The following is an 11,681-nucleotide window of genomic DNA, read 5'->3' as shown; positions in this document are numbered from 1 at the left end:
GACTCCTTTCTCTCATTTTATCATCTATTTGATCTACTTCTAGGTTCCTTCATATTAGTGCATTTATGATCTATGTGCCCAGTTTTACTACTGACCCATCCAAGCATAAATATTTTTGCCACACTCATTCTAATTCCAAACAACATATTTAGGCTTCCAATTGTTTTATAAAAGTTTCCATTTAGCCAAAGTGGTATTTGCCTTTTGGGCCATGTTTGGTTCGCTGCTTAGGGCCCCATTTTTTTTTATTCTTGCTCATTTTGGATAAGAGTGAGTAATAATGAATAACATTAGAGTAATTTTATGAAAATTACTTTTACGAAAGCAAAATATTTTTACAAAAGTACTTTTATGAGAGCACTTTTATAAAAGTACTTTTTACATGAAAGCACTTTTACAAAAGTACTTTTATAAAAGTAATTTTATGAAAAGTTCTTTTACAAAAGTATTTTTACAAAAGTAAATTTACGAAATAACTTTTATAGAAGTACTTTTACAAAAGCTCTTATACAAAAGCACTTTTATGGAAGTACTTTTCCAAAAGTACTTTCACAAAACACTTACAATACTCTTTTACGAAAGTACTTTTATAAAAGTAATTTTACAAAAGCACTTTTACGAAAGCACTTTTATGAAAGTATTTTCATCATAGTACTTTTATGAAAGTATATTTACAAAAGTACTTTTATGAAATAACTTTTAGAAAAGTGCTTTTATTCATTCACTTTGGATTGAATAGGACCTAATCTGGTCCATTTGCTTTTTAATTGAACTGGACTGGATTGAAGGTGTTTGTAGTTTTTTTTATATATTTTCTGAATTTTTCATTTTATTTTGGTGTTTGATTCAATTTGGATTGGATTGGACCCAATATGGTCCATTTGCATTTTATTTGGATTAGATTGGACTTGTTCTATGGATTTAGTTCAGTCTATTTATAAATAGACCAATATTGGATTGGACCGGATCTAGTCCAATTGATAGCCCTACTAGTAAACATCTATGCTAATTAATGTAACCGTTTTCGGCTACGTACCAATGTTTTGTGATATAAAATTTTTTGGCTAAGTACCTCATTATTTGACCCGGTGGTGGCGTGCCTTAGTGATGAGCTACTTGGTAGTGAACTGCCTACTGGCGAACTACTCGGTGGAGAACTGCCTGGGGGCGAACTGCCTGGTGGTGAACTGCCCGGTGGCGAACTGCCTGGTGGTGAACTGCCCGGTGGCAAACTGCCTAGTGGTGAACTGCTTGGTGGCAAACTGCCTGGTGGTCGGTGGCGAGCTGCTCGGTGGTGAACTGCCTGGTGGTGAACTGCCCGGTGGCGAGCTGCTCGGTGGCGAACTGCCTAGTGGCGAGCTGCTCGGTGGCGAACTGCCTGGTGGCGAACTGCCCAGTGGCGAGCTGCTCGGTGGTGAACTGCCTGGTGGCGAACTGTCTGGTGGCGAGCTGCTCGATGGCGAACTGCCTGGTGGTGAACTACCCAGTGGCGAGCTGCTCGGTGGCGAACTGCCCGGTGGCGAGCTGCTCGATGGCGAACTGCCTGGTGGCGAACTGCCTACTAGGCAGCCGATGACTTAGAGAATGTTGGAGCTCCCTAGTGTAGCGCAATCCGACTGCCCTCAGCATGAGGTGGTCTTCTTTCCTTTGTAGGCTACGGGAGCTGAGGGACCTGCGAGAACTTCATCTTTTCCTCCTCTTTGTAGGTGGCGAGAGCTGAGAGACCTGCGAGAACTCCATCTTTTCCTCCTCTTTGTAGGCGGTGGCAGCTGAAGGACCTACGAGAACTGAATCAAAGGTCCCGGGGGTATTTTCCCAGTGGGGGCTCTCCGATGCTTAAGTTAGCACTCTTATTGTAGAGAGCTTTGAAGATAATATGAGAGAGCTAGAGAGCAGGGGTTACTTCCCTTTTTTCATCCCCCTCCCCTTTGGGGGGTGAGGTCTTTATATACCGAAGTCCTCGCGGGTTAGGTGGATGAAAAGTCTCCAAACGGTAAGACTCGTCGCATCCTGTCAAAACCGGGGTACGGTGGTGAACTCCTCGAGGTCGTCAGGCTGGCGCTTGTGTCAGGCGGCCAGGTCGGCGCTTGGGCCGGGTTGTTAGAGGGGCACCTGCGTCAGTTTGCGGGTCAATGTCTAGGCCAGGTCGTTAGGTCGGCGCCTGTGTCAGTTGGCGGGTCAGTGTCTAGCCAGGTTTGTCGGTGGGCGCCTTATGGGTGGCTTTGCCGAATCATGCGCTCGGCTGGTCCAGGTTGGCCAGGTCGCGCAGGCCGCACGCCGCACGCAGCTCGCGCAGGCTGTGCGCAGTTCGCACAGGCCGCACAGGCCGCGCGCGCCGCGCGAGTCACGTGTGTCGCGCACAAGTCGCGCCAGGTCGGCCAGACTGGTGCCCAGGTGGGTCACCAACTCCGTAAGTTTGTTGGCTGGGTGTTTTCCTAGTTGTCACGAGGTGCCACGTGTCACAATTTCATTGGAGAGCCAAATCTGCCTTCATCACTAATGATTTTGGAGACCTAGGCTGGTGGTTAATGACTGCAAACACAATTTTTTTAAGAATGAAAATAAACAACCTAAGTCACTTGCTAGTTTGAAAAGAATTCATTTTTTGGAAAAAAAAAAAAAAGCGTTTGGTTCATAGTAATATTTTCTCGTTTTACCCATTTTTACCCATTCTTATCTATTTTAAAATTTCATCTTAAATAAAAATGAAAAAAAAAAAGAGAATTAAACCAAATATAACATTATATTCCAAATATACAATCCATTTTTTCCATTCTACACTAATTTTATTAGCTACATCCTCCTTAATCTCCCACTGTTATGATTAATTGAACCAAGGTGACCGAAAATATGACATTGAGTTATCTCATGCATGGTCTTCAATTTTAAATAATTCAATTGCGGTGGCAGAAAAGAGGTGTCATGGCTGAAAAGACATCCATAGAAGCAGTGGTGAAATTGTAATTGAGCAGAACTAAGGTATAGAACCATATCAATGATGTATGCTTAGATATTGCAGTGGACCCCATCTAATGTGCGCCCCATTCTCAGGCAGATTAAACGGTCAACAATTATTGCACAAATGACTTTAATTGTTTGCTCCAGTGTACTTGGAAATATTGCTCTTTTTTATATGATGCCTGTTTTATTTTCTTAAATTTTTTTTTTTGTCTTGTTTCCTTTGGGTCCAACAATTAATTACTTCTGTCACCCAATTGAAATCATTTTTCCTGGCTAATTAAATTTTGAAATTTGATCAAGCATCAAGAGGATCGAGGGAATGGCCTTTTGTTGCATCTTTCGATTATGAGACGGGCCATTGTACACCTATATTAATGGAAAAGACTCCGCCTACTTCAATAACTCCATAATTGTGAGATCTTCTTGGCCTATGTCAGTTCTCAAACAATAAGTAATTTCCAAACATTATAAGTGAAGAAATTTGACGAGGATATATATATACTACCCATTCTCACTTGTGCATTATTAATGAAATGGAGAGAGTACAAAGTACGTGGTCGAGAAGGATAGATTCAAGAAACTTTAATTTTGCAAAAAGAGGACAGTAGTTGCTCATTCTATGTATTGCTCTTCAATGTACATTTCGCCCACACTGTCTCCTATATAATTACTTGTAGTAGAGTCGACAAATAAACATAGAGAAATTCCATTGAAAGAGGAAGAGGCAGGGTACTCAAGACACCCAGCCCAAGGCTGATCATTAAAAGTTTAGAAGCCAGGAGGCTTGTAGGCAATGAAACTGATGCACTGCACTTGGCGCTTGTTGTCGAAACCGATGATCCGGATGAAGGCGTTGGGGTAGGCTTTCTTGGCCTCTTCCAGCTCTGCCAACACCTGAGACGAGTCAGTGCAGCCGAACATGGGCAGCTTCCACATGGTCCAGTAGCGCCCGTCGTAGTATCCAGGGGATCTGTTGTTCTCGCGGTACACGAATCCATGCTACAATCATTCACACAACACCAAACAGACCAAACTGTCACCACCACAGATTAATAATTAAGAAAACGCAGATACAAATCCGGCCACTACAATTAAAATTTAAAATAATTACAGACCTCCAACTCGAACTCCAAGCAAGGAATCCATCCCATGCGCAGGAGGTAGTCAACTTCCTTTGCCAATGATTCAGGAGAGAGTGGTGGGAGGTAAGACAGGGTCTCGAACTTCTTCTTTCCGGTTGGTGGCCACACCTGCATGCACTGAACTCTGCCACCGTTGCTGGGGAAGGAGCTGATGTCGTTGTTGGCCTTGCGGGTCACAGGGAAGGCAGCTGCTGACTTGAGTCCGCTGAAAGGTGCCACCATGCTGGCCTGAGCCGGGGTGGCACGGCTCACGGTGGCAACAGCTGCCGATGAGAGCACGGAGGAAGCCATTTCCCTACCTTCTTTGCAAACACACTACTTAATCAATTGAAGCTTGAGAGAGATTCGACTCCTACCCTGCAAATATATAGTGGCAAGGCAAACTGTCTTCTTTCTTACCCCACACTTTATCATGCATCCAATGGTCACAAATTCATCTAGTACATGGTAAACCAGTGCTAGCTGTTGGATGTGGAAGAGGATAGGATTACACTTCACCATGACCACACAAGGAGAGTGAAACTGGATTAGGGTCTTATCGCTAGGCACCACCTTCAATGCATGCCACGTGGCACGGCTCCTCTTTCTTCTCCTAGGATATAGCCATATAGGAGGAAAATAATGGAATATGTAATCATTGTTCAGCTTTTCTTTATAATAAAATATGTGTTACGGATTGTATGAATACTTCCTACCTATGACTTGAGATTATGGATTTTAATTTATTCAAATTTAACCCCAAGGAAAAGGAGCTATAATAAGGAGATAACCGAGTAAATTCATATTAAAGCATGAAAAAAGATTGCTTTAATTTAGATGCTTCCAAAAGTTATATCGTCGTTAATTTGCTTAAACATACACTATAATTACTTAAAAATTAAAGTTGAAATGCTGGTGGACTTGAAATTTTTGTGGAACAGAGACTTTAAATAAAGCTTACATGGTGCATATACGGTGGTTACTGGCTAGCTGGGTTTTGTTTTTATTTATTTTATTATTTTTGTGTTCATAATTTCCCGGCAAATTTACATCTCTCACATGTTGTAGTTTCATGATATGATTTCGCCGCGTCCTTTCCAAGTTTATTGTATTGCCCACTACAAAAAAAAAATGAAATAAAATAAAATAAAAAATTATCCACTTTGTCCATTTGTATCTTGAGGTTCTTATGTGTTCCTTTCATTGGAAAATGAGGGGGTCCTAAAAGTTGATTGTATACCACTGGTTTATCTTTGATTCCCAACGCTCTTTTATTTTATATTCTATTTTATTTTTTTATCCATGGGGCTATACAACAGGCGTAGCCCATCCCCCAAACCCATATGGCCATAATCCCCTCAACCGTGTGGTCCAGACAGGATTCAATCCTAAGGCCCAATTTAGGAGGAGTATAAATATAAATATGTGCAGTATAAATATATACAAAATAATATAAAATATAAAGTTTTTCATTCTACATACTCCTTCCAAGCTAAACTTTAACTCTCCATTGCAACCAGTCGAAAACCTTATCAATTAATCAGTTGGCATCTTGCCCTGGATTTCTTAACATTTATGCCTTTAGAAAAGTAAGATTCAATGGTGAATGATGAATACCTCAGTCCATCACAATTAGCGGTGTCAGTGGACTGGATCAATTTGGATTGGACCCAATTCAATTAAAATAGATTGGACAGTCCAATATTTGTTCATTCATCCTTTTTTTTTTTTTTTAATTTGAGTGGCTGCACAACGGGGGTAGGTCATCCCCATACAATATAGGCCCATTCTCTCTCTCTCTCTGAAGCTAGGCAATTCCATTTAACTCTCTCAGTTACAATAGTGTGTTAGAGCCAAGAAGGCAAGAAGAGTAGAAGACCAAGAATAGGGGGAGCTACAGGATAATGCAAAACGAGTTACTCGATGAGCAGCTATATTAATTACACACCTTGGGCAAAAGAGCCACTGAGGAATTAGGATAGTGAGTTAAGAGTCTCTTGCAGTTTGCAACTAGTGCCTGAATTTGCCAACGAGGATGGGGAGTATCCTCCCCAACAAGAGCTTGATTAAAACTTCAGCATCACCTTGAAAGAGGACGTTAGAGAGTCCAAAATCGGTGGTAAACATAAGGCTCTCCAAGAGAGCGAAAGCTTCAGTAACAGCAGCTGGTTGAGATTCCTTTGGGATTGTACGAGAGAAAAATTGACCCCATCTCATCACGAATCACAATACCAAGTCCTGGCTTTGTCCTAGAGGTTTCACCATCAAAATTTACCGTAAGGCTATGTTTGTTTTCAATGGAAAATTCATTCATGTAAAACTCAACCGATGGGATTAAAATTTTAGATGACCATTGGAGGTTTTTTGGTGTGATAATCGATGTAAATAATACATTGATTTTCGATGTAAACATTATATTAAAAATAAATGCATGAAAATACAAACCAGGAGTGGAATTTTACACCGGTCTGTATTTATATTGAAAACAAACATGTGCAAATGTAAATCAATGGTGAAGTTTTACATCGATTCACATTTATACCAAAAATAAACGTCAATATAAGGAAGATCATTAGTGGCTTTATCCACTTTAATTACTTAGAGATCAAACCATGAATCTAGGGTGGTTGAGAAATCTTCATGGCATGGTTTACAGTTGACCTGATGTAATGGGCCCAAGTATTAACAGTATATTTCCGGGACCAAAGGGAGTTTTTGAAGACCATGTTATCCCTGGCCAAACAAATATATCACAAGATAGTGAAACACTTCCTAATCCAATGATAACATCAATAATATTATCACTGTTACTGTTCAGCTAGTCAACCAACCACCCATGTAAATCACAATGGGGATGGGCTTCAGTTCTGATGCATAGGTTTGAGCCAAACCACACCAATCTTGCAAATTGGTAAAGGAAAAATAAATGCTACGGTGGTGTTTGATAACACTACTTTACTTTTTAGAGACCCGTGGTGTTTAAGCTTAAGTTTGATAGAGGATCTGAAACATAAATTCGTATTTGAATTGGTAAGACCCGGTTTCATGTCTTACAAAATCAGATGCATTTCAGATATGATAAAATGACATTAATAACCTCTTGTCATTTATTTAATAACAACCACAACAAAAACAACAATAATAGTAGTAGTAGTAGAATAATAATAATAATAATTTCATTATTACTTAATAAATATTAATAATAATTATAATATTTTATTATTATTATTAGTATTATTATTTTAAATAACAATAATATTATTTAATAATAACAGTACTAATAATAAACATTTTTTTTAATTAAAAAATAAATAATTATTTATTTCTAAAACTGGCCCTGGGTTGTCCACTAACTAAGGTGCCATTTGGAAAATCTTTTTAGAAGGATATTCTAGTAGCCTAGATGACCAAAAGATGTATTAAGTTTTTCGGGTTTTGTCTTTAAAAACAAAGACTGTTTAGTAAGTGGCTTGGTCTACCGGGTTTTTAAAAACGTGCTTAAAGGCTATATATCATTCAGAAAGATCAGAAATTTTCATTTAAAACTTCTCAAAATTTGGCATTTTCGGTCTTTCTAGGTCTTCGTGCATGCGTCTTCTCATCTTTCTAACTTTTGGTTATCAAACGGGAAAAGACCAATTTTCAGTCTTTCGAGCTTACCAAAGCCTGGAAGACCGCACAAAAAACTCGCCAAATGCCACCTAATACTACCAATTAAGTTGTTGAAATGCAATTAAGCGCTATAAAAAAGGGGATATTAGTTTGGTCATCACATGTTTTAACCTTTTAGTAATAATTTTTGCCACAATTTTATATAGAACATTGCTCAACCCAGTGGGTCTAAAATCTTTAGCATACTCGCTATTTTCACCGTTCTGTACTAAACAGATGTGGGCAGTGTTTACCTCCTCCGTTCAAATTGCTTGGCCCATGGAGATTGTATCACTTGGATCAATATGAGCTTTTTTATGGGCCCAATATTGGACAAGATGCACTCCCTCTCATGATTGCCTTTATTAATGGAAGCCATATCAACTTGTAATGTGTTGGCCAGGTTTTTTCTACTAACTGATGACTCCATAAACTTAGAGAGCGACTAATCAGCAGCGTGATTAGCGAAGTCACCTTCCTTCTTCCTTATTGGCATGAGAATTTCCTTTCACACTTTCCACAACCAGTATTGAAATTTCAGTTACCAATTGTGGAGGGAGTGAGGCTTGCAAATTATAAAGTTGCCATTCTATTATATCTCCTACCGACGGTAGTTCATGTTCCTTCTCCGATGAAAAACTTTTCTGATGGTCAGAGTATTTTAACGACGAGGAGGCTTTGTGGAGTGTAAAAGCATGTAATTGACAATAAGGCAAATCAGCAAAAATAATCATTCCTCTATTAACTGCCCTAGTATATGAAGCAAAATGAAACACTCAATTTTCCAATAAACCCATCTCCAAATCTTACACTATCAGTAAAAGCCAACTTTTTCAATAGATTCAATGCCAGTCATGCCATTAGTAGCACTCTCAAACCTAAAGGATGCATTTGGAATCGGTGTAAATTAAAAACGATGTAAAAATTTACACTGATTCAGTTTTGTTGGCGTCTGGAAAGAGTGTAAATGAAAATCAATGTAAAATTCCACCCGGTTTAGATTTATTGGCGTTTGAATGAAGTTTTACATCGTGAATCAATGTAAAACCTCATCAAGCATAAAGTTTTATATCGATTATCGATGCAAATACCACATCAATTTTATTGATATAAAACTTTTCACATTTTTATCATGGTTTTCAAAATGCAACGGTCACCTATTATACAGTTCAGTGTAAAATGTCACCAGTGTACTTTTATACTAATGACATTTTACACCTGATCCAAACGAAGCCAAAACCTCTGAAAAAAGGTTTAACACAATTAAAACATTCATGTCACCTCTGATCATTGCAGTAACTGATCCGAGATGTTGCATTTATTCATTAGAATGATCATCATCTCCGGCGTTATTCACATGGCATTGGTGAGCCGCTTAGTCAGGCAATTGAACCGTTGGCCCATTTAACCTGAACAATGATTATTGGCTGTTTTTATTTTAATTTTTTATTCTTCTTTAAATTGCAATGGACCATCCGTTCACACCAATAATCGAATTGCTGACCCAGAAACCCATAATCAAAACGGTTCCGATCTTGGGACGGTTTCTAAAATATTGCACATACCTTTACCCTTAGGTCTAAAAAAGCCTTGGCAATCAAATGCATGTCATCAAATACCCGCTATTTTTTTTTAAGACTGAGAAGGCTATTTCATAAATAGGAGCTCAGAGAGCAATCGACATCAAAGAGACTAGGAGTCTAGGACACACTGATATGTGTTAAACCTAAAAACATATAAAACCAAAATTAGCCAAGTTATGGCTTACCTGATTAGCGCTCTTAGGAACAAAGCTCACTGAATCAAGAGGGAAACTATGAAGAAGAGCTTTGCAATTGGCGATCATATGTTGTTGGGGAAGATGGGGTCATTGTAACTTTGGAGGAGAAGCTCTGAGGCGCGTCTGAATACACTGTCTTTAGAACGTTATTTGCCCCCACTCAGTTTTATTGAGTTTGTTGTTGGGTTACAAGCAAATTCGTTCCCAGGATACAACAGAGCCTTGGGCGAGAATCTGCAATCAGCAAAGTTGAAGAATCTCCAAAGAAACCTTCTGTGAGACTGTAGCAGACCGGACAGAGAGAGAGAAATAGTGAATTTCGAATTGTATACTTTGGAGTCTGATTCATGCTCCTTAAATAATTTGTGAAGAGGTATGAGGAAAAGGTAGGTGCTGGTTTAGAGAAGGCACCTTGAACAGTCACAATTTCAACCATTGTGACTGTTTAAAAAATTGTTAACAGTTGGTGACTGTTAACTTTGAATTGTGCCTCTTGATCACACTCGATCGAATCGTGACCATTGATCTCACCAACGGTGATCAACGGTCATCAACACACCAAAACCAGAGCCGCCCATCGCGAGCCGCGTGGGTGCGAGCAAAGTGCACCTCTAAAGTGCCTCATTGCGCCACACACACGCGCGCACACGCGTGCGCGCGCGTTGCGTGGTATCGAATCCCCATACTCTCCTCTACTAATTCTAAGGAGTGTAAATCAGCTCCTATTGAAATACTGAAAACAAACCTTGTAATTATCCAATGTGGGACAAGTTCAAAACTGGTTTTTTTTTTGTAAGAGAAAAACTGATTTTTCAACCAAGTGTGCAGGTGCAATTTCTCATGTAATTGATCAATCAAACCCATTGGATTTAATCTCATATTAAATCCAACAATCCCCCACATTGATTGATCAACTACATAGTTCTCTCTCAATCCAAACTACTATGACACAGTTATGCATACAAAAGGTGTTTGCCAACTTAAACCTCTTGTTAGTATGGTTATCTCAAAACCTTGTCAAAGTTATTGGTGGTAAGACCTTAAACCAACTACTCTCAAGACAGACCGGAGACACCTATACACATAAAAATGTTCAGTCTCTACAAGAGTTTCAAATTTTGCTCAGCACTGTTATGGCCATGTGCTTCTTTCCTGGTTTCATGAAGTTCCACTATATGCTCTGTTATTTGACACATTTCAGAACTTCATTAAGAGTTTATCTCAACCTCTCATCATAACGGACATCACTGTTTATGTTGTGATGGGAAATTTCTCAATGTCAGTGCTATCAGTCACATTGGTGTAACTTGTTGTTACCCATTAAACCCAATACTGATGGCTTTTCAGTTCAGGTTGGGTTACCATTATAGGTGACTAAGTAAAGGGTTTTAATCCCATATCTTTGGTTGTCATTCTTACCAATTCTCTGGCTAAACCCTTGGTAAGAGGATCAACCAAGTTTTTACTTGACCTCACATAGGTTATAGTGATGACTCCATCTTGAATTAGTTGCCTAACAAATTCATGTCTCAGACTTATATGTTTGGACTTACCATTGTAGGTACCACTGTAGGCCCTTGATAGAGTTGCCTCACTATCAGAATAAATGGAAATTGGAGGCATAGGACTAAGCCAAAGTTTTATATCCAATAATAAATTCCTAATCCATTCAGCCTCTTTTCTAGCAGCCGCTAAGGCTATGAATTCGGATTCCATGGTCGAGTGAGATATACAAGTTTGTCTCTTGGATGCCCAAGAAATTGCACCCCCACCAAGGACAAAAATCCATCCATATGTGGATTTGTTATCTCCATTACTGGTAGTCCAACTTGCATCAGTGTACCCTTCTAGTACAACTGGATAATCACAATAAAACAAGCCAAGTTCCAAGGTTCTCTTGAGATACCCAAGAACTCTCCCAATTGCCTCTAGTGCTCTGCACTAGGATTACTTGTAAACCGATTGAGTTTTACTTACTGCAAATGCAATATCAGGTCTGGTACAAAGCATAGCATACATCAAGCTCCCTACTGCACTAACATACTCAAGTTGTGCAATTGCTCTACTAGTATTTTCTACTAGATTTATACTAGAATTATATGGCGTGCTATATTCTTTAAACCCTAAATGCTTAAATTTCTCAAGTAATTTCTCATATAATGTGATTG

The 11,681-nt window shown here is 39.2% G+C and overlaps 1 protein-coding gene across 1 annotated transcript; it reads right to left on the bottom strand.

The window, feature by feature from the left end:
* Positions 1-3,547: 3,547 nt before the first annotated feature.
* On the bottom strand, positions 3,548-4,439 carry LOC148854831 (ribulose bisphosphate carboxylase small subunit, chloroplastic-like). Its single transcript, XM_088986695.1, has 2 exons — positions 4,077-4,439; positions 3,548-3,960 (listed from the first exon to the last, which is right to left on the bottom strand). The coding sequence occupies exons 1-2, from the start codon at positions 4,392-4,394 to the stop codon at positions 3,730-3,732; spliced, it is 549 nt and encodes a 182-aa protein (XP_088842821.1). The 5' UTR covers positions 4,395-4,439; the 3' UTR covers positions 3,548-3,729.
* Positions 4,440-11,681: the final 7,242 nt, after the last annotated feature.

Source organism: Nelumbo lutea, chromosome 4, assembly GCF_056320005.1.
Source record: "Nelumbo lutea isolate HS-2025 chromosome 4, American lotus-T2T, whole genome shotgun sequence".
Taxonomy (NCBI): Eukaryota; Viridiplantae; Streptophyta; class Magnoliopsida; order Proteales; family Nelumbonaceae; genus Nelumbo; species Nelumbo lutea.
Note: the sequence above shows the minus strand (reverse complement) of the source record. Positions and strands in the feature narration are given on the sequence as shown.

Coding starts and splice junctions, on each gene's coding strand:
- LOC148854831 (XM_088986695.1), bottom strand. CDS start 4,394: ATGGCTTCCTCCGTGCTCTCATCGGCAGCTGTTGCCACCGTGAGCCGT. Junction 3,961..4,076: donor GCTTGGAGTTCGAGTTGGAG/GTCTGTAATTAT, acceptor GAATGATTGTAG/CATGGATTCGTGTACCGCGA.